At 37.7% G+C, this 27,629-nt stretch overlaps 1 protein-coding gene across 1 annotated transcript in view; it reads left to right on the forward strand.

The window, feature by feature from the left end:
- The window catches only part of HELZ (helicase with zinc finger), a 160,032-nt gene extending 134,596 nt beyond the window's left edge, over nt 1-25,436 (forward strand). Inside the window, exons 31-32 of the mRNA XM_021678518.2 lie at nt 18,314-18,566; nt 24,476-25,436. Coding sequence (XP_021534193.1) covers nt 18,314-18,566; nt 24,476-24,810 — 588 coding nt within the window. The 3' untranslated portion in view covers nt 24,811-25,436. The remainder of the gene's footprint in view (nt 1-18,313; nt 18,567-24,475) is intronic.
- The last annotated feature ends 2,193 nt before the right edge of the window (nt 25,437-27,629 follow it).

Genomic DNA, 27,629 nt, shown 5'->3' on the forward strand with positions numbered 1-27,629 from the left:
GACACTTATCTGACATTATTTCAAGTTATAATGAAGGGCTTAACAGCTAAGCAGTAATGTAATTTTCAGTTAAGTGATGTTTTCTATATTTACCTATGTATTTATTTCTGATAAAATTCATGTAACAAAAACTTCACCACTTCCACCATTTTAAAGTACTGTTTAGTGGATTTTAATTTATATAAAATATCGTGTAGCCGTTGCCGCTCTCTAATTCCAGAGTGTGTTGTTGCCCTGAGAGAAACCCCATGACTGTTAAGTAGTTGCTCCCTAATCCTCCCTGCCTCCAGTCCCTAGCAACTAATAATCTACTTTTCTGTCTCTATGGAGACATTTCATATAACAGGAATCATACAAAATGTGGCCTTTTGAGTCTGGCTTCTTTAGCAATATTTTTGAAGCTCGTGCACTTTGTAGCACATGTCAGTACTTCATTCCTTTTTATGGCTGAGTAATATTCCACTGTATGGATATACCACAATTTATCTCTTCCTCGATTGATGGGTATTTGAGTTGTTTCCGTTATTTTGCTCTTATGAATACTGCTGAACAAGTTTTTGTGTGAAAGCATATTTTTTGTTCTCTTGTTTAATTATGTACCTGGAATTCCTGGGTCATCTGGTAACTCTATGTTTGACTTTTTGAAGAGCTGCCAAGCTGTTTGCCACAGTGCCTTGCACCATTTTACAATAGTGATGTGTGAGGGTTCCATTATCTCCCTTTTTTTTTTTTTTTTAATGATAGTCATTTAGTGGGCGTATAGTGGTATCTCTTTGTGGTTTTGATATGCATTTCTCTAATGACTGAAGATGTTGAGCATCGCTTCATGTGGTTATCGGCCATTTGTGTATCTTCTTTGGAGGAATGTCCATTCAAATCCTTTGCCCATTTGAAAAAATGGTTGGTTGCCTTTTTGTTGTGGAGCTGTAAGAGGTTTTAAATACAGTCTGGGTACTAGATTGTTATCACACATACGATTTGCTGTATTTTCTCCTTCGGTGGGTTGTCTTTTCACCTTCTTAATAGTATCCATTGATGCACAAAAGTTTTTAATTTGGAAAAAGTCCCAATTTATCTGGTTTTTGTCATTGTTGCTGTTCTTGTTACTGTGCTTTTGATGTCATACCTGAAAAACTGTTGCTTAATCCAAATTCATGGAGATGTATGTCTACCTTCCTCAGTTTCATAGTTTTAGTTGTTACATTGAGTTCTTTGATCCATATTGAGTTAATTTTTGTGTATTATATGAGGTGGTGTCAAATTCATTATTTTGCATGTTGATTATCTAGTTTTCTCAGCACCAGTTGTTGAAAAGAATTCTTTGTCCATTGAATGGTCTTGGGAACCTTGTCAAAAATCAGTTGACCATAGATGTATGGGATTACTTGTAGGCTTTCAGTTCTCTTCATTATTGTCTATGTCCTCATGCTCTACCACACTGTCTTGTATACTCTATCTTTGTAGTGAGTTTTGTATTTGGAAGTATGAGTTTTGTACTTTTTCTTTTTCAAGATTGTTTTGGCTATTCTGGGTCCCTTGAATTTCCATATGAAATTAGGATCAGTTTGTCCATTTCTGCAAAACAAACAAACAAACAAAACATCTGGGATTTTAAAAGAGATTGCTTTAAATCTAGATTAAGTTGAGCACTATTGTCATCTTAACAATATTAAGCCTTCTGGTACCTGAACGTGGGGTATCTTTACATTTATTTAGGTCCTTTAAAATTTTTCTTTAACAGCATTTTGTAATTTTCCAAGTATAAGTCTCACACTTCTTTTGTTAAATCTATCCTGATGTATTTTATTCTTTTTCCTGCTGTTGTAAACAGAATTGTTTTCTTAATTTCATTTTTGGATTGTTCATTACTAGTGTGTAGAAATACAGTTATATATTATATATCTGCAAATTTGCTGAACTGTTAATTAGCTCTAATAGATTTTTTTGTGGATACCTTGGGATTTTTTTTATATAAAATGTCACCTGCAAATATATTTCTTCTTCCTTTCTAATCTGACTGCATTTTATTTCTTTTTCTTGCCTAATTGCCCTGGCCAGAACTCTAGTATAATGTTTAAGGCACTTACTTGGTAAATTAGAGAAAAGCAAGTGTATCCAGGGTGAGTTTTTCAAATTTCCTTGTGTTTTTGATTTCTGATTTCATTCTATTGTGGTTGGAGAATATACTTTGTATAATTTTAATCTATTAAAATTTATTGAGACTTGTTTTGTGGCCCAACATATGGTCTTTTCTGGAGAATGTTTCAGGTGCACTGGAGAAGCATGAGTATTTTGTTCTTGTTGGCTGGAGTGTTCTATAGTTATGTTAGGTCTATTTGGTTTATATTGTTCAAATTTCCTGTTTCCTTTGAATCTCTGTCTAGGTTTTATATCTATTACTAAAGGTAGGGTATTGAAATCTCTCAACTATTAATGTTGAATCTTCTGTTTCTACCTTTCAGTTCTGTCAGTTTATGCTTCATGTATATTGGGGCTCTGTCATTAGGTTTATATATACTTTTTTGTTTTTTTTTTAAAGATTTTATTTATTCATTTGAGACACAGAGATACAGAGAGAGAGAGAGAGAGAGAAAGCATGAGCAGAGAGAGAGGCAGAGGGAGAAGCAGGCTCCTCGCTGAGCCAGGAGCCCGATGTGGGGCTCAATCCCAGGACCCTGGGATCATGACCTGAGCCGAAGGCAGACGCTTAACCATCTGAGCCACTCAGGCGCCCCTAGGTTTATATATACTTGTTACATCTTCTTGATGGATTGACAATTTTATCATTATATGGTATCCTTTCTCTCTTACAACAATTTCATTTCAAGTAGGTTTTTTCTGATGTTTGGGTAGCCACCACGACTCTCTTTCTGTCTCAGTTTGCATGCAATTTCTTTTCTCATTCTTTCGCTTTTTGATTTTATCATTTGTTTAGTGACTTTTCTGATCTAATTAAAAAATAATTTTAAATTAAAAATTATGAAACAATTTTTTTTTAAAAGATTTTTTTATTTATTTATCTGAGAGAGAGAATGGGAGACAGAGAGCATGAGAGGGGGAGGGTCAGAGGGAGAAGCAGACTCCCTGCCGAGCAGGGAGCCCGATGCGGGACTCGATCCCGGGACTCCAGGATCATGACCTGAGCGAAGGCAGTCGCTTAACCAACTGAGCCACCCAGGCGCCCCCTGAAACAATTTTTTAAAGTCTGTGGTTGTCCTGTGTCCTGTGTCCTCTGAAGTCTTCATGCTGTTAGCTTAATGGTCAACTAACCATGGCACAGAGATTTCCTTAAATGCCCAGGACTGGAAACATGGCCCAGTTTTTGCAGAGGCGTCGGAATGTGTGTTTGGGTGCACCTTCCATGCTCAGCCAGGCAGCTTACATCTTTGCCTTAGCCCTAACTTCCTGCTTCTGCAGAGCCTCCAGATCAGCCAGAGGTAGGAACTTTTCAGGTCTTTTCTGAACATGTGCACAGCATGTATGTGGTCTTTTAGATTCCCAGGAATGTGTCAGAGCTCTTCAGAGCCCTTATTCCCTAAAGCCTTTCCTCCTAAGCTTTTGGTTAGTCTGCTGTTTGGTCCAACTCTTATCCATTGCTTCAGGCAGCAGTGACTAAAACCTTTGCCTATAAGTGTTTTTGATACGGCCCTGTTAGCACTGGTTGAGTTCTCAGACAAGACAGGGCAAGTATTTTTGTTTGTTTTTGAGCCAGTCTTCCAGGGACCACCAGACGGGTCACAACAAGTAATTACAGGTCTTTGCGAATGAGACCTGCTCTGCTCCCTCTGGTCCTGGTGCTGGAAATGCAAGGCCTTACTTATATTCAGGGCCACCATTGAGCTGGAGAGCAGGGGGTTGGGACTAGAGTAAGTTAAAATACCACAGAGCTCACTATTCTTACTGAATTTTCCATTTTTTTCTTGATGAAATGCTCCCTTGGTTGCTGCAAACTTTAATTTATCGAATTTAAGAAAGTTGATGGTGACAGTTTTGCCAATTTTTTCATTGCTTTTATGGAGCGATGGACTTTGGAGTTACTTACCTCTGCCAATTATACTGATATCTCTTGTGATTTTTTTTTTAAAAAGATTTTTATTTATGTATGAGTGAGAGAGAGTGTGCACACACAGGCATTGGGGAGGGGCAGAGGGAGAGGGGGAAGCAGACTCCCCACCGAGCAGGGAGCCCGAGATGCAGGGCTCGATCCCAGGACCCTGAGATCATGACCTGAGCCAAAGGCAGACACTTAACTGACTGAGCCACCCAGGTGTCCCTCTTGTGATGTTTTTTCTTTAACCTGCCAGATGAGTTCATAATATGTGGAGGAAACAACGTGCCAAAGGCTTTATAGGGTTCTCTAAAGATTTGTACTTTACTAAATAATACTCAATACTGAATAATGTATGTTATTTAATCTTTGAAATACTTAAATATTACTTAGTTTTGGAATTTAAATTCTTTGTACCTTCAGGCTCTTAACATTTGATATTACTGCTTAGCTGTGTGTGAGTAAGTACCTTCAATTGTCACTGGGTCCTTAGAGTGAAATTACTTTTGCAGAAATATTTGGTCATCTTTATTTTGTTGCACAGGATTCTCTAATGATGACTAACTTGGAACACTGAAAAAAATACCTTGACAAGGAAAATATTATTTCTACCACATTGCGGATTTTGACATTTTCAAGTGCAATGGGTTAACTTTTGTGTGCTGTGTGGTACAAAAAGATTTTGCATGAATCATCTCACAGAATGAATAGTTTGGTGTTTATTTCTAGCCTTTTAAAATAATTTCTTTAACATTAACAATGTAGAAAAATGTCTTATTTCCTTCTCTACTGTGAATTCTTTTATTGCTAGAAACCCTGATAGATTAATCTTATGTGGGATGAAAACATCTAGATGTTAGCTTAACAGTTAACTTTGAACAGAGGTGGTTTTTCATATTCTGTTTCATTAGTATTTTCTTTTTTATAATAATTTCCGTTTTCTTTTGACAAATGAAGTACATGGTCAGCGTGGAAAATGTAGCTAGAGATAATTATTTCTAATTTCACTATACAAAGATAGCTACTGTAACATTTGGCTTTTCATAGCATTCATAGAGAACATGTGATTTCATAGCATTCATAAATATCAACATTTGGTTGATTACTTGTTGTTGGGAAAACTTGAAACAATTTTTTCCCTTAATTTCTGTGCTCAGTTTTATCACCTCAACAAGCCTTTTTTTCCACCAGGTCAAGGTGCCTGAATGGGATCTTGATCCTATTCTGTAACATTTTTTGCTACTTTAAATTTTTAGAGTATTCTCATTTAGATGTTTAAGGCTTAAGTCTTTTTTTTTTTTTTTTTTTTTAAGATTTTATTTATTTATTTGACAGAGAAAGACACAGCGAGAGAGGGAACACAAACGGGGAGTGGGAGAGGGAGAAGCAGACTCCCTGCCGAGCAGGGAGCCCAATGCGGGACTCGATCCAGGGACTCCAGGATCATGACCTGAGCCGAAGGCAGTGGCTTAACCAACTGAGCCACCCAGGCGCCCAAGTCTTTTTTTTTTTTTTTTTAAAGATTTTATTTATTTATTTGAGAGAGAGAATGAGAGAGAGAGAGCATTAGAGAGGGGAGGGTTGGAGGGAGAAGCAGACTCCCTGTCGAGCAGAGAGCCCGATGCGGGACTCGATCCTGGGACTCCAGGATCATGACCTGAGCCGAAGGCAGTCGCTTAACCAACTGAGCCACCCAGCGCCCTAAGGCTTAAGTCTTAAATGCAGTGGGTTTTCTTACCTAGCTTGAATGCAACCAAAGCCCTGGCCCTCAGCTGCTGGGATGAGGTTGGGGAACTGTGGTCTGGCAGTGGTGCCAGCACCCTCTCCCACTTCTAGTTCTTTCTGATGATGGGATAAGGAGGGGAACGGGGGCAAAGGTGCCACCCTTACCTTGGGCCAGGTTACAGACCATTCCTGATTGGAAAAATAGAGTGATCAGTTGCTCCAATTTGATTTCAAATTTAAGTGTAAGCTTGCGATTATGATTTAATATTTCTCTAAATATTTAGCCAATTGTCTTCATACTCGTTAAATTACTGCATTCTCTCTAAATAGAATAGTAGCTTTCTTATCAAATGCTAAATTCTTTTATATTAGCACTGTGTCATACTTGGATTTCACCTAACCGCTGTGGGGGTGGGGAGAGATGAAATATAAAGAGAAACAATAAAAGTTAATTCTTGGCTTTGGCGCTTCCAAGGGTTCAGTTTCTAGTAATTTTGGCATGATTCACAATTTTTCAAGGGTAATTTTTTCTGTATGAGATTTTCTGCTTTGTATGACAACTTTATAATTTAACTTCTAAGTAAGACGCTGTTCTTCAGTATACACTCAGATCTGTTTGCAGACTTGTGATTTTTCTCCTCATCTAGCTATATTTATGTTTCTGTACTAGAATTGCATTGTTTTAATTTTTGAGACTTTGTAGTATTCTCATTTGATAGTGTAAAGTTTCTCTTCCTTTTTTTTTTTCCTTCCAGGGGTGGGCAGAAGAGCAGAGAGTTATTGGTTTTTCTACCATAAGTTTAGAGTCCTTTGTGAACTCTTCCTCCCCCCACCCCCGCACAGTCCCCCACACCCAAAGAAAAACCATTCTTGTGTGTGTGTGTTTTTTTTAAAGATTTTATTTATTTATTTGACAGAGTGAGAGCATAAGCTGGGGGAGAGGCAGAGGGAGAGGGAGAGGCAGACTCCCCACTGAGCAGAGAGCCCGATGGAGAACTTGATTCCAGGACCTTGAGATCATGACCTGAGCCGAAGGCAGACGCTTAACTGACTGAACCACCCAGGCGCCTCCTGGGTTTTTTTTTTTAATTATTTCAAATGTGTAGCTTATATTAAGGGAAATTTGTCTTTACAAATTTCTTAAACCTCTCATTTAGAAATTGGTAATCCTCAGTATTTTAATTTTTCTCCTCTACCTCTTTCTCTCTCTTCCTTTTTTATTTTCTGAATGTTCCTCTGTAAAATTCTATAGCAGCTTCATTACTGGTTAAATTTACATTGATTGTTCCTTGTTTTTTATTATGAATGGAACCTTTTCTTTCCCCCATTATACTTCCCAGTTATTTTACCTTGAGAGACAAATGCTCAGTCTTCTTAAGTGGGCATAGTTTTACCACATTAAAAACTTCCATTTAACATAGAACCTGCAATACTGATACTGGTACAGAACAAATGTTGTCAGGTAGGGTGTGCTTCACCATGAAATAGTCCGATTAAAAGTGCTTATGAGCGGGGCCCTGGGTGGCTCCGTTGTTAGGCGTCTGCCTTCGGCTCAGGTCATGGTCCTGGGGTCCTGGGATCATGACCCGAGCTGAAGGCAGATGCTTAACGACTGAGCCACCCAGGCGCCCCTCAAGTAAATAAAATCTTAAAAAAAAAATAAAAGTGCTTATGAGTAATGTGTGGAAAATTCTTTTTAAAAGCTTCACTGGAAAAGTCTCAGAATTTGAAACTGCATGCTTTTATTTACAGTGGTGGTATTGTTGTGATGACCTTCCAGTGAGAGTGGATGCTTTTAAGTCACTCATCTTGACCAGCTTTCAGTCAATCAACATTTACCGATGGCGTCTTAGAGATGACATATATGTCTCTGTGATGAATCTGCTTTGAAATATCTCTTGTCTTATGTGTTGGTTTTTGAACAAAGACACTTTGACTCATCTATTAGCTTTTATTTTTTCCTTCAAAGAAATCTGGTTTTGAAGTTAGTTGGTAGTTTTGATTTTAGTGCTGTCTGATTACCCCACACCCCCACATTCCCTTCTCTGGCGCGAAGTCTTGTACAAATGTAGCTTGAAGATTATGTTCTTGGCTGATTGACATATTCTGCCTGTTCTGACTTTAGAAGTGGGTGAGGATAGCTTGTGACTTAGGTTGTGTAACCAGGTGGTAACAGCGCAGTATTCTCAGATGGATCGTTAATGTATGGTATCTGATAAACCATCTGGTGCACATAACAGAGACAGTGATCAGCAGATTAATAAATTAGACCTCTATTCATGCTTAAATTATCAAAGCTAATCATTTAAATGAGATGTTCTATTTTAATGAACGTTTCTGGCACCATAGTTAATGACACTTGGAATTTTCACTAGAGCATTGAGCTCTTCCTTAGTGATTAGCTTTGATAGTATAATTATAAATAGAGCTCTAATTAACTTAGTTGTGACCTTTCCCCCAGTTATTTATTTATATGTATACTTTTGAGGTTTTAGCATTATATTTTGATATTTAGAAAGATATATATTAGCACTAGCCTTATTTGAAAATGATGATCATATGTTTAGCAACATAACAGTTTCACAGCTTAGCATAAAGAATATTTATAAACAGAAACGTACATGGAGTTGATACTGAACCTAGAAGTAAGGATCTCTGACAGAGTAAAATGAACCATTAAGCAATAAATAATGAAATTATTTTAGACCCAAGGACTCTAAAATGAAACCGGTGTTGGACATTGATTGGGCTACCGTCTAAAAGTAAAGGAACAATCTGATTGGCAGGAGATAGATGTAGAAGGAAGAGTCTCTTCATGAAAGAAATTGAAAACTGTGCAGAACAATAGGAAACAAAATGTAGTCAAGAAATAAGGAAGAAGGGGAGAAAAGTATGGTTTATATCTTTAATTAGCCCACAGGGCTGAAGGGCTGAAGTATAGGTGGAAATACAAAGGGCATTCTCTGTTGGAAAAATTTTTTTTTTATTTCTAGAAATTTCCCTCTGGGGGGGAAAAAATTGAAATTTTAAACTCATTGCCCAGAATGCATTTTATTGTAGTCAGTTAGCATGCTATATAGTTTTTGAATTTAAATAAATAGGCTTGTATGTGGTATCACATTTGAATTATTTTAGCAGATAGAGCAAATTTTTGATGATTGTTAAAGTTGTTAATGGATTATGTTTGGACATTTTAATAAAGAGTTAAGGGGTGCCTGGGTGACTCAGTCAGTTGTACGTCCAACTCTTGCTCTCAGCTCAGGTCTTGATCTCAGGGTTGTGAGTTCAAGCCCCATGTTGGGCTTCACGCTAGGCGTAGAGCCTACTTAAAAAAAGTTAAAATATATTCTCATTGAGAAAGACTGATTTATTGACAACTCTTAAAAAATAGAACTTTGAAAGTAGTTGAAGCCTGAAAATCATCTTTCTCACTCCTCCTCCTCTTTAAAGGAGCCTGAGGCACCAAGATGTTCAGGGACTTGCAGCTTAAGCAGTTTTACTACTTAAAGTGGATCTCAGACTCTGGACGCCCAGCCTCCTCTGCTTCACACTGTTCTTCAGCTTTTTATGCCATGAGTAAGGTTTCTTCCTGGAAGATGAGAAGTGATTGCAATTACATGAAGTAGATGTGGGGGTGGGGGATACCAAATTATATTCCTGGGACCGAAGAATTAAATCTTCAGATGTATAAGTTTTCCTTTTTGGTGGGGAGGCTGGGAGGAGGGATGGTTCATTTTAGAATTCTTGATTTTTTTTTTTTTTTTAGAAGTCTTGATTCTTAAAAGCTATCTGGTCCCAGCTGCTAAATGTTTATCCAAATGATTAATTCAGAAAATTAAAAGGAATGTACTTCGCTCCTCAATGTTCTTTTTTTTTTTAAGAAAGGGAGAGATGGTGGGGGGAGGGGCCGAGGAAGACAATCTTTTTTTTTTTTTTTTTTAAGATTTTATTTATTTGAGAGCGAGTGAGCGAGCGGCAGGAGGAGGGAGAGGGACAGGCGGACTGTGCGCTGAGTGCAGAGCCCAACACGGGACTCGATCCCATGACCCTGAGATCATGACCTGAGCTGAAATCCAGAGTTAGATGCTTAACCAACTGAGCCACCCATGCGCCCCCACTTCTCAATGTTCTTTAAATATAAAACAAATACTCTCTGGCATTACCTTGTGTTTTAAAGCTAGGAAATTTATTTAATTATGATAACTATGATTCTTCAGAGAAAATGCAAATAGTTAATAAGTTAAAGGCAAACTTCTGTGTAATATTTATTTCCTACCCAAACTGACATTTTCTCATTGTAAGAGGCGTGGTCTGTAATGGATAACTTTACTGTTTCATATTCAAGAAGAGTAAAGAAGAACCAGATAGATTCAAGGTAGCTCAAAATGTCACAGCAGTGAATCTGACATTTCTCTCTCAGATGTAATATTGCATTCATTCTAGTATCTCCTCTATTACCTTGTGTTTGGATGTAGCAAAATAAAATTGCTTGGTGGGAAGATACTATTTGCAAATTGTAAGCGCCTGTGAGTTGCTTCAGATGGTATTTTTCTTTATTTAGCACTAAATTGATTCTAATGCACTTTGCTACAAAGTCACATTCATTTCAGTATACTTTTCTTTTAAGAAAAACAGTAACAAAACCCAGAGACAACTGTACCATGGCTTTAGAAATCAAGATAAATTTCGCTTCTATTGTCATATTGAATCTTAAGAACCTAATGTTGACATTAAAGTTGTTTTTAAAGTTCTGCTTAGATAATGCATTTTATTTTAAAAATAATCCTTTAAAATGATATAAAAGAAATAATGGAGAGTATCATCGTTTTCTGGACAAAAGAATGATGGTGGCTTGGATTATATAGCAGTGGAAATGGTGAGACGTAAATAAAGTCAAGCTCCATTTGTGGTTAAAACCTACAGGAATTCCTGATGGGTTAGATATTATTTAAGATGAAATGAAATAAAATAACCTGTTTCTTATTTCTACTAGCCACATTTCAATTGCTCAGTAGCCACATGTGGCTAGGGGTCACCTTATTGAACAGTGAAGGTACAGAACATCTCCATCATCACAGAAAGGTCTTTCAGACAGCTCTAGAGAAAGACTCAGCCCTTCAGCTCTTTGAAATTGTCTTACATTATATTTTTGATAATGTTCTACCATCTCTTTTCTCTGTTTCTCTCTCTTTCTAAAGCATTTGTTAGACCTCCTGGATTCTCCGTATCTTTTTTGGTCCTGTCATATTTTGGTATTTTTGTATTTTTTCCTACTCTCTGAAAGATTTTTTTTTTATTTTATCTACAAACCCTTCTATAGCCTTTTATATTCGAGCCCACAGATGTTTTAATTTCCAGGAGTTCATTATTCTCAAATTTTTCCGTTTTCATAACACCTTATTTTTGTTTTTATAAATGTAATGCCTTTTTCCAGGAAACTAGTTGAGGATTTGTTGTTGTCTTATTTTAGAATTTTAGTAAGAACTAATTATAATATTTTAAAAATACTTTTAAAACATCATTGTTACTTTTTTTCCTCTGGGCCTCCCTTTTCCTCTGTTTATCTATGACCATCTTTTATGCTGGAAACTCCCCTTAAATGTCTAGTAACCTTCAATTGTCTATGTCACTAAAGAGCAACTTGGGAGTTTTGTACATGTCTCAGGACTTACTGCCTGGCAGGCTTTTCCCTGGGGATCTTTTAATGCTTGAATTCCTCTGGTTGTTGGGGGGAATGCGGAGTGAGACCAGCTGTTCCCTGAACAGACTTTCATTTAAACCCTCACGTTTATCCCTCCACTTGTCATGGTAGCTGGTGTTTCTGAGGCTTGAGCCTCTGGAATTTTGTAGGGCAGATTGGTTCCCATCTTAGTTTGTGGCTCTCTTTTCACAGACAGTATTCCTCCATTGTCTCCGTATATTCCAGAAATGTGTCCTTTACTAGTGGCTAGTCATTTGGTCTTGACTGTTGTGGATCTTTTATATTCATTTATTATTATTTTAGTGGAGTCTTGGGCCAGTCTCTACCACTAACTGGGAATCATGTCTTTTTAAAAAATACTGTTTTGTAATTTGTCAAGTACTTTTCAGTAGATGACATCACATGAACCCATAGACATTATTGTTGCAAACTGTAGTTTATCCATCACATTTTGCCTAGCTTGCTAATACTAATTGTTTTTAATCTAACAGGGATACTCCTCTCCTCCCTCCTTTTTAGTTTCTTTTTTTCTGGGTTGCTTTGTACCTCTCTACGAAACTATAGCACATTTGCTTTAAACATAAGATGATAACCTTATGAAGAGCTAAATTGAAGTAAGTTAGTAGAGCCCAAGAGTGCTTTGTAGTCACAAGTTTTTTCCTCAAATCTTGAGAAAATTAAATAGAAAATAATGGTATTCAACTTTCAGCATTTTAATTTTTTTGTTAAATATTTATTGACTGTCAAAGAAACTTAGTTTGTAGTTTAAAAACCTTCCCAAGGTTTTTTTTTTTTTTTAAAAAAACTTCCCAAGAAGAAATCTTCAGGCCCGGATAGCTCACTACTGAATTCCTTCAAATATGTTAAAAAAGAAATGCCACCAATTTACACAATCTCTTCCAGAGAATGGAAGAGAAGGGAACACTTTTCAGCTTACTGTATACGGTCAACATTACTTTGATACCAAAACTAGACAAAGACAGTACAAAAAAGGGAAACTGCAGACTGATATTTGTGAACATTAATGCAAATATACTCAACAAAACTTTAGCAAATTCAATTCAGCAATATATAAAAAAGAATAATACACTATGACCATGTCAGATCTTATTCCTGCTCTGGGCCATGCAGCATGTGGCACCTACTTAACATGCACACCAGTGTGGAGGCCACAGAATGCAAAGCTGGTTTGGTATTTGAAAATAAATCAGTGTAATCCTCCATACTGTCTACAGTGAAAAATCACAAGATTGTGTCGGGAGATATTACCCCCCCCCAAAAAAACCCCACAAAGCCACATACATTTGATATAATACAATATCTGTGATGTATAAAAGCTCTTAGCAAACTAGAAATAGAAATTCTTCAACCTGTTAAAGAGCACCTATAAAAATCCCACAGCTACCATCATATTTAATGATAGAGACTGAATGCTTTCTCTCTAAGACTTAGGAACAAGGTAAAATGTCCACTCTAAACACTCCTATTCAACATTGTACTGGAAATCTTAGCCAAAGCAGTATGGCAAGAAAAAGAAATAGAAGACATGGGGATTGGAAAGGAAGCCCTAAAACTTTCCCTATTCAAAGATGACATGATTATCAATGTAGGAAAGCCCAAGGAATCTATCCAGAAAACAAACCAACAAAAATCCTATGACCTAATAGGACTATAGCAAGGTTTCAGGATATAAGATCAACACACACAAATCAATCTCATTTCTATATACTAGCGATGTATAATTGGAAACCAAAATGTACAAGTCAGTACCATTTAAAATAGCTCAGGGGCGCCTGGGTGGCTCAGATGGTTAAGCGTCTGCCTTCGGCTCAGGTCATGATCCCAGGGTCCTGGGATCGAGCCCCACATCGGGCTCCTGGCTCAGCGGGGAGCCTGCTTCTCCCTCTCTGTCTGCCTCTCCCCCTGCTCATGCTCTCTCTTTCTGTCTGTATCTCTCTGTCTCAAATGAATAAATAAAATCTTTAAAAAAAATAAAAAAAATAAAATAGCTCAGAGAAAAATGAAATAGGTATAAATCTAACAAAAACTGTACAGATCTGATGCTGAAAACTATAGAACTGCTAAAATGTAGTTTATTTGGTATATGAACCATTTTTTTTTTAGTTATCATCAAGATTTCTCTGCCTTTACTCAAATTCCTTTGAGGACAGATTCCAAACTAGCAAATCATATTTTCATGCATTACCTTCATCTTTGTTGTATGAAATAGATGTACCAGTAGACTTTTTAAAAACAATTTCAAGTTTTGGTTCCTTTTCTGACATAAAGGATCAGTCATATTTATGATGTGATTTGAAATTGAATTTCATATTTCTTTTTTTTTTTTTTTAAAGATTTTATTTATTTTTCAACAGAGAGAGAGACAGCAAGAGAGGGAACACAAGCAGCGGGAGTGGGAGAGGGAGAAGCAGGCTTCCTGCGGAGCAGGGAGCCCGATGTGGGACTCGATCCCAGGACCCTGGGATCATGACCCAAGCCGAAGGCAGATGCTTAACAACTGAGCTACCCAGGCGCCCTGAATTTCATACTTCATCTGCACATTCATCTTTGTCAATAGCAGCTTAGGAACTATTACAATAAATACGTTACACACTACTTCCACAGTTCCTGCTATGCATGTCAACTGTGTGATTTTTTTTTTTTTTTGGATTTCAGTTGAATGACACAAATGATATACATTTTCTAAAAAGCTTAATTGAATATTGTCTCCTTTCATATCAGCTTTCTGTCGCTTTCTGATTTTTAGTTTTCCTCATTTAAGCTTTGTGGTTTATATATCTATTCATTGTAAGAAGGTATTTGTTTATACTACCAGCATATGTATGCATAGTATTTAATGAAAAAAGGCTTATAAAGCTAATGCCTGAAATTTATATGAGTATATTTAGTGTTCTATATCACCAGGGGATTTGATTATCATAACCTGTTCTTTCTGAGGCCTTAACAGATGTTAGTTTTGTATTTTCATATTCACATGTAAAGATTTTAGAATGTGATTCCCTGCAGATTGTGACTGGGCTTATTACTAAACGCTCAGGGCATGGTAATAAAAAGAAACACTTCATTTTGATTCTAGGAGCTGATGATCTTCATAAAAAACCTTGATAAAAAAGACACACTGCACAAGCTATTGTTGTTAGTCATTCAGGGGTTGCCTAGCCCTAGAGAACATGAAGCAGTTTAGGAGGGTTGGTTATTCTACTGAACACCATAATTTAATGACCTAGACAATGAAATTTCAAATGTGCTGATTAAATTCGTAGTTGACAGTTATATTCTAGAAAACCAGAATCAAATTCAGAATGATCTTGATCATTGAAAACATTCTTTTATTTTTATTTTATTTTATTTTTTTAAAAGATTTTATTTATTTATTTGACAGAGAGAGACACAGCGAGAGAGGGAACACAAGCAGGGGGAGTGGGAGAGGGAGAAGCAGGCTTCCCCACAGAGCAGGGAGCCCGATGCGGGACTCGATCCCAGGACCCTGGGATCATGACCTGAGCTGAAGGCAGTCGCCCAACCAACTGAGCCACCCAGGCGCCCCTGAAAACATTCTTTTAAAGCAGAGCAAAATTAAAGGTGAATTTTGATATTATACTTAGAGACATAAGAGCAATAAAAATATATGAAAAAAGAACTAGCCAGATGGAAGTATTATCTCTTGCCTTCCTCATCCAGTAACTAAAAGTTTGGAAATGAAGAAATGACCTAGACATTCATCATTTAATAGTGAGAAAATTGCTTTCCTCCTATCCTTTTCCTGCCTTTCTGAACAAGGACAAGCAGTCCAGGCCCATTCCCTCCCCTGCTTTATATCCTAGTGGTTCATCTGGGATGACTTTACCCTCACAGTGCTTATATCCACAATTTCTTTGGCCTGAGAATATCGGTTTGTGTTGTTTTATATTCCCAACAAACATCCTGCTATTACTGTGCTAATTCATCTCTCTCTGTCTCTTCTTTGTAATCTAATCTCCATTTCCAGATTTCCAATTATTGCTAACAGCAATGGCAAAAGAAAGATTCCTCGGAATCATAATGATCACAAACTGAATAGTAAATCTATTATTATTGGGGAGGAGGGAGAGGGGTGCAATAAAAAGTCAGTCTCATTCCATCATTTAAGATATACTTGGAATCTTATCTTTATATATTGTATTAAAACACTTGCATGACAACAAACCCTTCCCATGTGCCAGGAACAGTTCTTAATGCTGTACATGCTGAACTCATTTAATTCTTACCACAGTCCTGAGAGGTAGGTCCTGTGGGTCATGAAGCTGCGTTTACAGACAAAGCTCCCGAGAGGTTAGGTCGGTTGCCCAGGTGATAGTCTGGCTCTAGACTGAGACTGCACACCTAACTGCTACTCATACTGCCTTGCCACCAAAATGGAGGCTGGGTATTGGTCACAGCAGTTAGGCAGGAAGAAATCTGAGAGTATGTGAGAAACGGTAAAAAAATATTAAAAAAAAATTTTTTTTATTGTTATGTTAATCCCCATACATTACATGATTAGTTTTAGATGTCGTGTTCCATGATTCATTGTTTGTGCATAACACCCAGTGCTCCATGCAGAATGTGCCCTCCTCAATACCCATCACCAGGCTAACCCATCCTCCCACCCCCCTCCCCTCTAGAACCCTGTTTGTTTTTCAGAGTCCATCGTCTCTCATGGTTCGTCTACCCCTCCGATTTCCCCCCCTTCATTCTTCCCCTCCTGCTACCTTCTTCTTTTTTTTTTTTTCTTAACATACATTGCATTATTTGTTTCAGAGGTACAGATCTGAGATTCAATAGTCTTGCACAATTCACAGCGCTTACCAGAGCACATACCCTCCCCAGTGTCTATCACCCAGTCACCCCCTCCCTCCCACCCCACCCCCCACTCCAGCAACCCTCAGTTTGTTTCCTGAGATTAAGAATTCCTCATATCACTGAGGTCATATGATACATGTCTTTCTCTATTTGACTTATTTCGCTCAGCATAATACCCTCCAGTTCCATCCACGTCGTTGCAAATGGCAAGATCTCATTCCTTTTGATGGCTGCATAATATTCCATTGTATATATATACCACATCTTCTTTATCCATTCATCTGTCGATGGACATCTTGGCTCTTTCCACAGTTTGGCTATTGTGGACATTGCTGTTCTAAACATCGGGGTGCACGTACCCTTTTGGATCCCTACTTTTGTATCTTTGGGGTAAATACCCAGTAGTGCAATTGCTGGATCATATGGTAGCTCTATTTTCAACTTTTTGAGGAACCTCCATACTGTTTTCCAGAGTGGCTGCACCAGCTTGCATTCCCACCAACAGTATAGGAGGGTTCCCCTTTCTCCGCATCCCCACCAACATCTGTCATTTCCTGACTTGTTAATTTTAGCCATTCTGACTGGTGTGAGGTGGTATCTCACTGAGGTTTTGATTTGGATTTCCCTGATGCTGAGTGATACTGAGTGCTTTTTCATGTGTCTGTTGGCCATTTGGATGTCTTCTTTGGAAAAATGTCTGTTCATGTCTTCTGCCCATTTCTTGATTGGATTCTTTGTTCTTTAGGTGTTGAGTTTGATGAGTGCTTTATAGATTTTGGATACTAGCCCTTTATCTGATATGTCATTTGCAAATATCTTCTCCCATTCTGTCGGTTGTCTTTTGGTTTTGTTGACTGTTTCCTTTGCTTTGCAAAAGCTTTTTATCTTGATGAAGTCCCAATAGTTCATTTTTGCCCTTGCTTCCCTTGCCTTTGGCGATGAGAAATGGTAAAAAATCTTGAAATGGCTGGCTGATGGCTCTTGTTGAGAGGGTTAGAGTGATCTGGGGTGTGCAGTTTAGGGAGGAAAAAATACAAGGAGTAAGTTAGTTGGGTTTCAAATGTATAAAGGATGTGTTTTTGAGAGAGAGAGAGCGAGAGCACAAGTGCATAAGTGGGGGAAGAGGGAAAGAGATTCTCTCCCCCCTGTGTGGGGCTTGATCTCACAACCCTGAGATCATGACCTGAGCTGAAACCAAGAGTCGGATGCTTAACTAACTGAACTACCCAGGCACCCTAAAGGATTTTTTTAAAAGATTATATTTATTTACTTGAGAGAGTGCACACATATGAGCATGAGGGAGGGGCAGAGGGAGAGGGAGAAGCAGGGAGCCTGATATGGGACTCGATCCCAGGACCCTGAGATCGTGACCTGAGCTGAAGGCAGATGCTTAACTGACTGAGCCACCCAGGTGCCCCTAAAGGATTTTTTTTTTTTTTTTTTTTTTAAAGAAAATAATGTTCCGTGTCAGTTGAAGACTATGTGAAAGGATGCACAGGTAAAGAGCACTTCATGTTGGGCCAGAGGAGTCATGTCTTGCCATCAAGTCTAAGGAATAATAAATTGGGAGGCTGTGAATATTCAGCACAAGGGAGAAGTCTAGAATGAGTTACTGTTCAAGGTGGCTGTGGGTCAGTTGACTGTGACTGTAATTTCCCCCATTTAATTTTGAGCAGATATGTTTCTTCATTCTCAGTCTAATGTTCCTTAAGATGGCAATAGAGTTTTAGAACCAAAGACAGGTAGTTCAGCTCCATATCTTACAAGAAAACAGAATCAGAAATGAGACGTGTGTTGTCATAAGACTGCCTGCTAAGGGCCAGAACGGTGTCCAGAGCTCAGGCTGCTTTTCAGGGCCGGCTGGTGGGGAGGGGTGATAGTCCCAGAGGAGAGTATTTTGAGAATTGCTGTTTAATACAGTAAGATTGCTGTGTACCAAAGGGTGTGAGGGGGTGTAAGTTTCATTGATTTATGAAATGTCCTTTTTCTTTGTGTAGTATGAACCCAGAGGACCTGGTCGGCCCTTGTACCAAAGAAGAATCTCATCTAGCTCAGTCCAGCCTTGTTCTGAAGAAGTAAGCACTCCTCAAGACAGTCTTGCTCAGTGTAAAGAGCTTCAGGACCATAATAACCAATCTTCTTTCAACTTTTCATCCCCGGAGTCCTGGGTAAACACCACCTCATCTACCCCCTATCAGAACATTCCGTGTAATGGATCCAGCAGGACAGCTCAGCCCAGAGAGTTGATAGGTAAGACAGAGTTGGTGGGTTGTTAAAACTGCAATTTTAACTACTCAGCTCCTGGATATTGGAGTTTTTCTTCTCCTTCCCCAGCCCATTTACATTATTATCTTGGAATAATATTTAATGCTCATAGCTCATAGGTGTGTCTCAGGCATACAGTGTTAATTAGGACTATATTGAGTCCATATTTAGGGTCTGGAAAGGAAGTAGATCTGTCTCTGGGAGCTCATCACTTTGATCATTTTGACCTGTGAATGAATGAAAGAAGTAATGGAATTTAAAGTATATTTCTAAATAGAATCACCTTTGCTTGGGAGAAGTTTGTTTTCTGGCTTTTTATTATTTTATTTTATTCATTCATTCATTCATTCATTCATTCAGGATTAGGGGTGGGAGGAATTGGTTGGGTCAGTTTTCAAGGTTTTATTGTCAATAAAGTCGTTTGCTACACAATAGAGTTTGGCCAGGAGAGAAACTAATAAAGTCCAACATTTTGAGATTTAGAAATCTTGTGTTTATTCCTTGTATTCTAATGAACTGCGAAATCCAAAGCTAAAGAGAAAAAAAAAAAAAAAGGCATAGGAAGGCATTGGAATGGCCCTATACTGTATTGTTCAGTGGAAGTTTAAAGTCTTTAGCCTTAAACTTTTATCTTTCCTCCCTTTCCTCTTTTTTTTATATTAAATGTAAGGAAACAAATGATACTATTTGAGTTCTCCAACCTGTAGCCTTCTCTTTGTAGGCTGTAGACGTTGATCTTTGTGAACAAGCCTGTGATCTTTGTTGGATGAATTTCTGCCCTGGTGGCATCAGCCTTTGTATTTGAATTTAATTTTGTTCATCTTTAGAATGTGAATCTATTGTTTCTGTAACTGGCCCATTTTTGAGTATGTGCCATATAAGCATATTTTTAGAACAATAGTCATAATAGGACAAAAGCATTAGAAAGATTTTGGTTTTGTTTCCTGGCAAGAGACATTGTCATTTTAATTTTTAAACATTCATTAATACCTACAATGTATAAGCTGCTGTATTTTTCCTGGGGTTGCTTTGTCATTTTAAAGGTCTGACATATATACACTCATGTTATCTGACTTTCTTGAGAAATGTCTCAATTACAAATCAGTGATAAGGATTTGTTAATTTTTAGTTGTTTTGTTTATTATCATTTATTTATTTTTTATTATAATTTTTTATTTTTAAATTTATTTTTACTTAAAAATTTTTTTAATTTAAATTCATTTAGTTAATATATATTGTATTATTAGTTTCAGGGGTAGAATTCAGTGATTCATCAGTTGCATAGAACACCCAGTGCTCATTACATCACATGCCATCCTTTATACCCATCACCCAGTCACCCCATCCCCCCACCCACCTCCCCTCTAGCAACCCTCAATTTATTTCCTAGAGTTAAGAGTCCCTTATGGTTTGCCTCCCTCTCTGTTTTTCTCTTATTTTATTTTTCCTTCCCTTCCCCTATGTTCATCTGTTTTGTTTCTTAAATTCCACATGAGTGAGATCTTATGATATTTGTCTTTCTCTGACTGACTTATTTCACTTAGCATAATACACTGTAGTTCTATCCATGTCGTTGCAAACAGCAAGATTTCATTCTTTTTGATGGCTAAGTCATTATTATAGTTTATTTTAAAAACAACATTCTTTCTCTCTTTTTTTTTCCCCCCACCTTAAATTTTAGGATAACTTTTGGCCCAAATCAGTAAAAACCTGACTTGAACTGATAAGGTATACAGTTTCTAAATAACTGTCCAAAGCACATGTCATTTTATGGTATCCTTTCCACAAATATACAGTTGTTATTTTGTCATTACTAGCAGACAAATTGTAGTATTCTTTAGTTGAAAGTAACAGTTAAATGTTAAAAAAATGAACTCAAGACCATGAGTATACTGAAGCACAACTTCTTGTCCATCAGTATTTATTTATTTATTCATTTTTAGAGAAATGCAGCCATTGCCAGTGGTGAATCAGAAAGAAAATAGTCACCACATGGGAAGCTTCTTTCTGAAGTTTGAGACTTCTTGAGTTAAAGAAAACTGCTTATATCGTATTGGTTTGGAATTTAAAAGTGGTCATTGTGTCTGATGCCATATTTTCTCCACAACTGAAAGCCTGAGAGCAGAGAATTGTCTTTGACCTTTTTGAACTTTGGATTTCCTGTTTTGTCACTGATCACACTTGAAGCTCTTGGTGAATGTCTGCTGAGTAAGAAGATAATGCAAATAGGTCCTGTACGCTTGAGGGGTGGGTGGGCGGTCTGGTCACATTGCTCAGCCTTTACACCTGGTGATGCCCACTGGGGGACAATGGGTACTTTATCAGACATTCTCTAGTAATGTACGGATGAAAATTTAAGATTAGATAGAGATATGCACTTTGAAAAGTATCACTGGGTATCAGATTAGTAATAGTTTTAAAGGATAGTTTCTCTTATCTAGAGAATATGTGGTAAGTCACATTAATAGAGATCTCGAATTTGTGGTTCAGTAAGAATGTAGGCATTAGGTTAAACTGCCTCTGGAGTTATTTTGTAAGTACTAATTATTTAGTTGAAAATAGTTTAAACTCTAATTACATTGTCATGAAAACGAGAGCATGGTTAAATAATAAATCTTAGTAAAGTAAATAAAAAGAGTAAGTTTTTGAACCACCAATAAAATATTAATGTGTTATATTAGGTAGTACAGCCACTGTTACATATTGAAATGTCTGGCATGTTCATTTTTTATGTTTCAAGTTTTTACTTAAATTCTAGTTAATTAACATATAGTGTAATACTCATTTCAGGAGTAGAATTCAGTGATTCATCATGAAATGTTTGTTAAACTAATGCTCTTAAAAGTAATTGTTTTGCAAAATCAGTGACATCTAGCTGGACAAGAGAAAAATGTTCCAAAAATATGTTACGTGGTTTAAACTAAAATTCTTTTTAAGATGTTATTTATTTGAGAGAGGGGGTGGGGGGCGAGAGAGAGCATGAGCGGTGGAGGGAGAGGGAGAAGTTGACTCCCCTGCTGAGCAGGGAACCTGATGTGGGGCTCGATCCCAGGACCCTGCGATCATGACTTGGGCCGAAGGCAGATGCTTAACTGACTGAGCCACCCAGGTGTCCCTAAAGTAATTTTGAACAATTTTATGAATTAAAAAAACAAAAGGGCACCTGGGTGGCTCAGTTGGTTAAGCGACTGCCTTCGGCTCAGGTCATGATCCTGAAGTCCCGGGATCGAGTCCCACATCAGGCTCCCTGCTCAGCGGGGAGTCTGCTTCTCCCTCTGACCCTCCTCCCTCTCATGCTCTCTGTCTCTCATTCTCTCTCTCTCCAATAAATAAATAAAATCTTTAAAAAAAAATAAAAAATAAAATAAAAAAAAGATTTTATTTATTTTTAGAGAGAGAGAGAGCGCGCATAAGCTCATGAGGAGGGAGAGGGTCAGAGGGAAAGGGAGAGAGAGAATCTCGAGCAGACTCAAGCTGAGCACAGAGCCCAATGTGGAGCTTGACCCCACGACTCTGAAATCATGACCTGAGCTGAAATCAAGGGTCAGGTGCTTAACCGATTGAGCCACTCAGGCGCCCCTGAACAATTTTATGAATTTTTAAAGTTTTAAAATAGTACTGTGAAAATAACATATTAAATCAATGAAATGCGAAGACTAAAAAATGAAATATTTTCACTTTAACATCCCAATACACAAATAGATAATAAACATAGGAAAAAAAATCATAAACACCAGTAATCAAAAGACATGCAAATTAGAGCTACAACAAGGTATTTATTTATAAAATAGACTAAGGCTAAACAAGTAACACCAGTCTTGTGACTGGGTAGGGAAATGAGCAGGCATTGTTGGCGGAGTGTATATAGGCAGTATCTGTCTGCAGGAGAGTTTGGCTGTAGTTATCGAAAGCTTTAATTGTGTGTATACCTCAGGACTCAGGCATTATACTTTCAGTGTTTATCGTAAGGAAGTAGTCGTGAATATTTGTCTGTAATAAATATTTGTTTATAACAACATTTATCACAGTATTTAAGGTGAAAAATTGACTATAATCCAAATTTCTAAAAATGAGAGGTTACTTAAATAACTTATGAAGTATCGGTGGTATATGATGTCTTTAGGAAGAAGCACACCAACAACTTAAGGCTTATCTGTGGTATATGGGAATGTGGCCTTTTTCTTTTTGTTTTGTTTTTGTTTTTGGTTTTTGGTTGGTTGGTTTTTTTTGTTTTGTTTATTTGACAGAGAGAGGGAACACAAACGGGGGGGAGTGGGAGAGGGAGAAGCAGGCTTCCTGCTGAGCAGGGTTCCCGATGCGGGACTTGATCCCAGGACCCTGGGATCATGACCTGAGCCCAAGGCAGAGGCTTAACGACTAAGCTGCCCAGGCGCCCCCTCTTTGGCTTTTTCTGTAATTTCCAAATTATCCTCAATGAATATGTATTATGATTATAATCCAATACAATATTAGCGAAGGGTAGTAGAATTTGCCACCGTCAAATAGGCTTTTTTGGCATAAAGATTATTTTAGGCTGATTATTTTTAAGAAACTATAGACACAGAAGATCTAAAAACTGGGTGAGAGTTACCCTTTTGTAAGAGAGATTTACATTTACAAGGGAAATCTCTATTTTTAAGAGTATCTCCCTCTCTGTACCAGGAAGAGAAGGATGATTCTAAATTTCTGGAAACTATCCATGGAGAAGAAAACAGTTTACCTTAAGTTAACTTAACCCTGCATAAGAACCTTACCCTTGTTCACTGTGCTTTTCCTGGTAACCTTGCATAACTGCCCTCTACCCCCAACGTCTTCTTTTGCCTTTAGCTGGAGATGTTATTTTAGTTGCTGGCTTGGGCCATTTTGGGGAGTTATTCAGGTTTCCTGGATCTCCCTCATGTATACAGAAAGTATGCATGTTTATTAAACTTTTGTTGTTTTTCTTTTGTTAATCTGTCTTACTGTGGGGGGGGGGTGTCTCAGCCAAGAACCTACAAGAGTAGAGGGAAAATTATTTTTCCTCCCCCCACTTTAGTTAAACATTGAAAAGATTGAAAAAAAACAGTGTTTGAAAACAAGTCATGGTTTAGTGGACAATAAAATTAGGAAGAGTGGAGTTGAATCTTAAAGGATGTTAAGAATCAGGCAAATTACATACAGGAAATGTGAAGAAAAATTTATAGCCGTTTTTCCTCCACCATATTCTGTTTACTTACGTATTACAAGAAAAGCATTTTTAAGAAATGGAATCCAATGTTACTATTACTTAGGTAAATCATAAGATCTGTTTGACCAGAAGTCTGCATATACAGCTCCTTTCTATTTAAAAAAGAACATGTATGTTCCCACTTTCAAAGTTGAGCAGTTAATATAATAAATATCACAGTGTACGCATATAAAATTAGTTTTTTGAAGCAAACCTTCGTCTTTGACCTTTAGTTTTATATGTTAGCTATTCCAGTTTACATAGTTAATTCTTTTGCAAGTGTTATTAATGAGATTGAGACATTTGATTAGATGTGTTGTGATTTCTTTTTTAAGACTTTATTTATTTATTTGACAGAGAGAGAAATGGTGAGAGCAGGAACCCAAGCAGGGGGAGTGAGAGAGGGAGAAGCAGGCTCCGCCTTGAGCAGGGAGCCCGATGCGGGGCTCGATCCCAGGACCCTGGGATCATGACCCGAGCCGAAGGCAGATGCTCAACGACTGAGCCACCCAGGCGCCCCTAGATGTGTTGTGATTTCAACATTCTGTGGCAGAAGTGGTCTGTCCTCATGGCTGTACTATCACTGAGTTCCCGGAGATGGGAACCAGTTGTGATACCCTGAGCTGACCGGATGGACGAATGTTGCTGGGCGTGCCCTTAAATCTGTATTACTGTTCTCTGCTTTTAGTTCCACCCAAGACCGTCAAAGCCCCTGAGGATCAGCTGAAGTCTGAGAACCTCGAGGTGTCCAGTTCCTTCAACTATAATGTGCTGCAGCACCTCGGCCAGTTCCCCCCTCTCATGCCCAACAAGCAGATGGTGGAGTCGGCCAACAGCAGTAGCCAGCAGGGCTCTGGGGGCAGCAAGCCCACCATGTCCTATGCCAGCGCTTTACGGGCCCCTCCCAAGCCCAGGCCCCAGCCTGAGCAGGCCAAGAAGAGCAGCGACCCCCTGTCTCTATTCCAGGAACTTAGCCTGGGGAGCTCATCAGGCAGCAATGGCTTTTACTCCTATTTTAAATAATCACTTTTTTTTTCCCTCAAGGGAGAATGTTTTAATTTCTGTTTGTATCAGTAGAATTAAGATAGTTGGACTTCATCTATAGATGCACAGTTCCCTTTGTTTTAATATTAAATACGTTTCACTTAATTGCTTTGCTGCTAGACTTGCAACTAATTTTTTTAAAAGTATATTCCATTATTTTGCATTTTTGACGTGAGTCTTTTGACAGCTTTTATGTAGAATAAAAAATATTTTTAAATTTGTGTATTGTTACATATGTTTGCATCAAGCTAGCAGCTAAGAGGTTAATTGTGCAACTATAAAAAAAAGAAAAAAAACTTTGTCTAAAATGTATTTAAAAAGAAAAAAAATTGTAAGTAGCATTTACATTTATTCAATAATATTACCATATGCTGGGTTTCTGTACCAGAAATGGCCAGTTGATGTACAAATGTATGTTATTTTTGCTTAAATTCATTTAAAATTTTTTAAAATAAAGGGGCAGCATCTTCTAAATACTTTAAGTTTTATCAGCTTTTTTTTTTTTTTGTGACAAGATGCTGCATTCTAAAACTTTTATAGTTTTAGACTATGTATGATGTGCTGTTGTAATCTCCATCCACTGTAGGATAGAGTTAAAGGCATTCTTTGCAGGTGTATTTTGTATGCCACTGTTTTTTGTAACATGAAAAAACATTGGCATATTTAGTTATTTTTTGGACAAGCTATACTTCAAGCTTGTTTTTAACGTTAATTTGATAGTGTGTGTGTGTTTTTTTTTAAACAAATCATGAAGCTGAAAAATTTTTAGGATTGTTGGTGCTTAGTAGACTTGATAACTATTTTAAAAATGCGTGAATTTAGTAAAATCCTTTTTTTCTCACTATGCATGTGTAAATGTTTGTAATCTGGCTTTCCCCTCCCCCCTCCAGTGGTATAAAGAATTGTGCCGCTTTAAGGTTTGTTTTTTTTTTCCCCCCCTCCAGTAAAAATTTTGGTACCTTATTTGATGTTTACATTAAAATGTGACATTATATATGGCAATTCAAATATTTTGCTAACTGTTTTGTTTGAGGAACATCATTAAAAAGAAATATAATGTTTGTCCAAGATGTATCAAAATTCATCAAAATCTGGGGCAAAAAACTACCCTTGTTTTTCATGTCTTTTGATTCTTATAAAAATAACCCCACTGAACTTGTATAAAAATATAAAATTTAAATAGCTATCTTAAATATTCTACAGTCTAAAAATTGTTTTGAATGAACTTTGGTAAAATCCAAAGGAAAACATTTACCCTCTTAAAACTTGTAGTCTTGTAACACATTTGAAACAGTGCATGTCCTTATTGTTTTCCTGATTTGGTAGTACTACTTTTATACTTCAGAGATATCTTGAAACTACAATATAACTTTTTTTTTTTTTTAATAAGATAAGGTTGGAAAACATTGCTAATGAACCAATGGATCCTGATGATCCATTCAAAAATAGTTTTTTGGAGGACTGCTTTTGAATAGGCCATCCTGTATTCACAGTACATTTTTTAAATGGGGTTGCAAAGTAGCAGGAGTAAAGAAAACTCCTTACATCTCTTCTGTGACTGGAGTTTAGTTGCTGTGGGCCGGCTACAATCCCGCCCCCCGCCCCCGTCATCCTCAGACAATTTAGGAGAAGAGAATGCCTTTAGTTCAAGGTTAGCGAGCCTGCAGGACAAAGAAAGAGTGCCTCTGTTCTTCCGTTCTGTCTTTCTGCGCAGAGTGGGTGCCCGTCATTTGCCTGTGGCTTTCTGTTAGGGGCCGTGAGTCTCCATGTGAGGCAGCAGATGGAGACCTGTCGACTGCAGATGTGTTAATGGTTAGTATAAATCACAGTTGGAAAACAGAGCCAGCAAGTTCCAGCACCACGTTTTCTCTGTATGAGGTCAGGCCGACACATTTAACTAGGTCAGATTTTGCTCAACATAACTTTAGTCACAAGAAAAGAAAATTTTTTGCCACATAGCTATATGTATTTCCGACTCTATGACGAAACTCAAGGCAGAGCCCAAATGAAAATTAGATCTCTCTGATGTGAGGATGTCTGTGAAAAATAGTCTCTTCAGCAATGATGATTCTCCTCCCCCACAACACACATGTTTAAGAGCTTTTGAGACTAGGAAGATAGAACTGGCTTGTCAGGGCTTTCAGTTAATCCCTTGTCGTGGAGTGATTGCCTGATTTTCTGTTTTCCGTACTTGAATCTTTAAAAAATCAGTTTGAAATTATTTGTATTTATATTTAAAGAGGTCAAGTGCACACCCCACCACTTTGTATAAATATACCGATGCTGGAAGCTTCGGGTAAGGAAGCTGCTAAGTCGTGACAGACCTGTTCTAAGCAGTTATTTCCAAAAAAACCCTAGAAATAATAGCTACTTACCAGTCCCCTGCTCTGCTGTGTCTGAGTGTCCCTCATTTCCTTACTGTTCCTGCAGCCGGTCAAGGATTCAGATACTGTTTTCATCCACTACCTTATTTTAGATTCTGCTTCGAATGTGTGTTCCAACACACTTACTCTTCATCAGCATTACTCAGTGCCATCTTTCCAACCATAAATAATGGTTCTGAGCAAGTCTTACTGCAAGAATCACTGAAGTTTCTCTTGAAATGAGGCCTGGCTTTTGAGGACCGTTCATGTCTGGGTATTACTTGGGCAGTATCAGCAAGTACCCACAAAGCAGACTTAGAAAACAACTTACGTCCCAGGTTCAACCTTCGAGTTGAGATGGAACTGTTTTTTTGTTTTTTTTTAAAGAAACTTTGATGTTAGCTCTTGGATAATACCAAGTATTACCAGCTTCCT

The sequence above is a fragment of the Neomonachus schauinslandi genome, chromosome 15 (assembly GCF_002201575.2).
Source record: "Neomonachus schauinslandi chromosome 15, ASM220157v2, whole genome shotgun sequence".
NCBI lineage: Eukaryota > Metazoa > Chordata > Mammalia > Carnivora > Phocidae > Neomonachus > Neomonachus schauinslandi.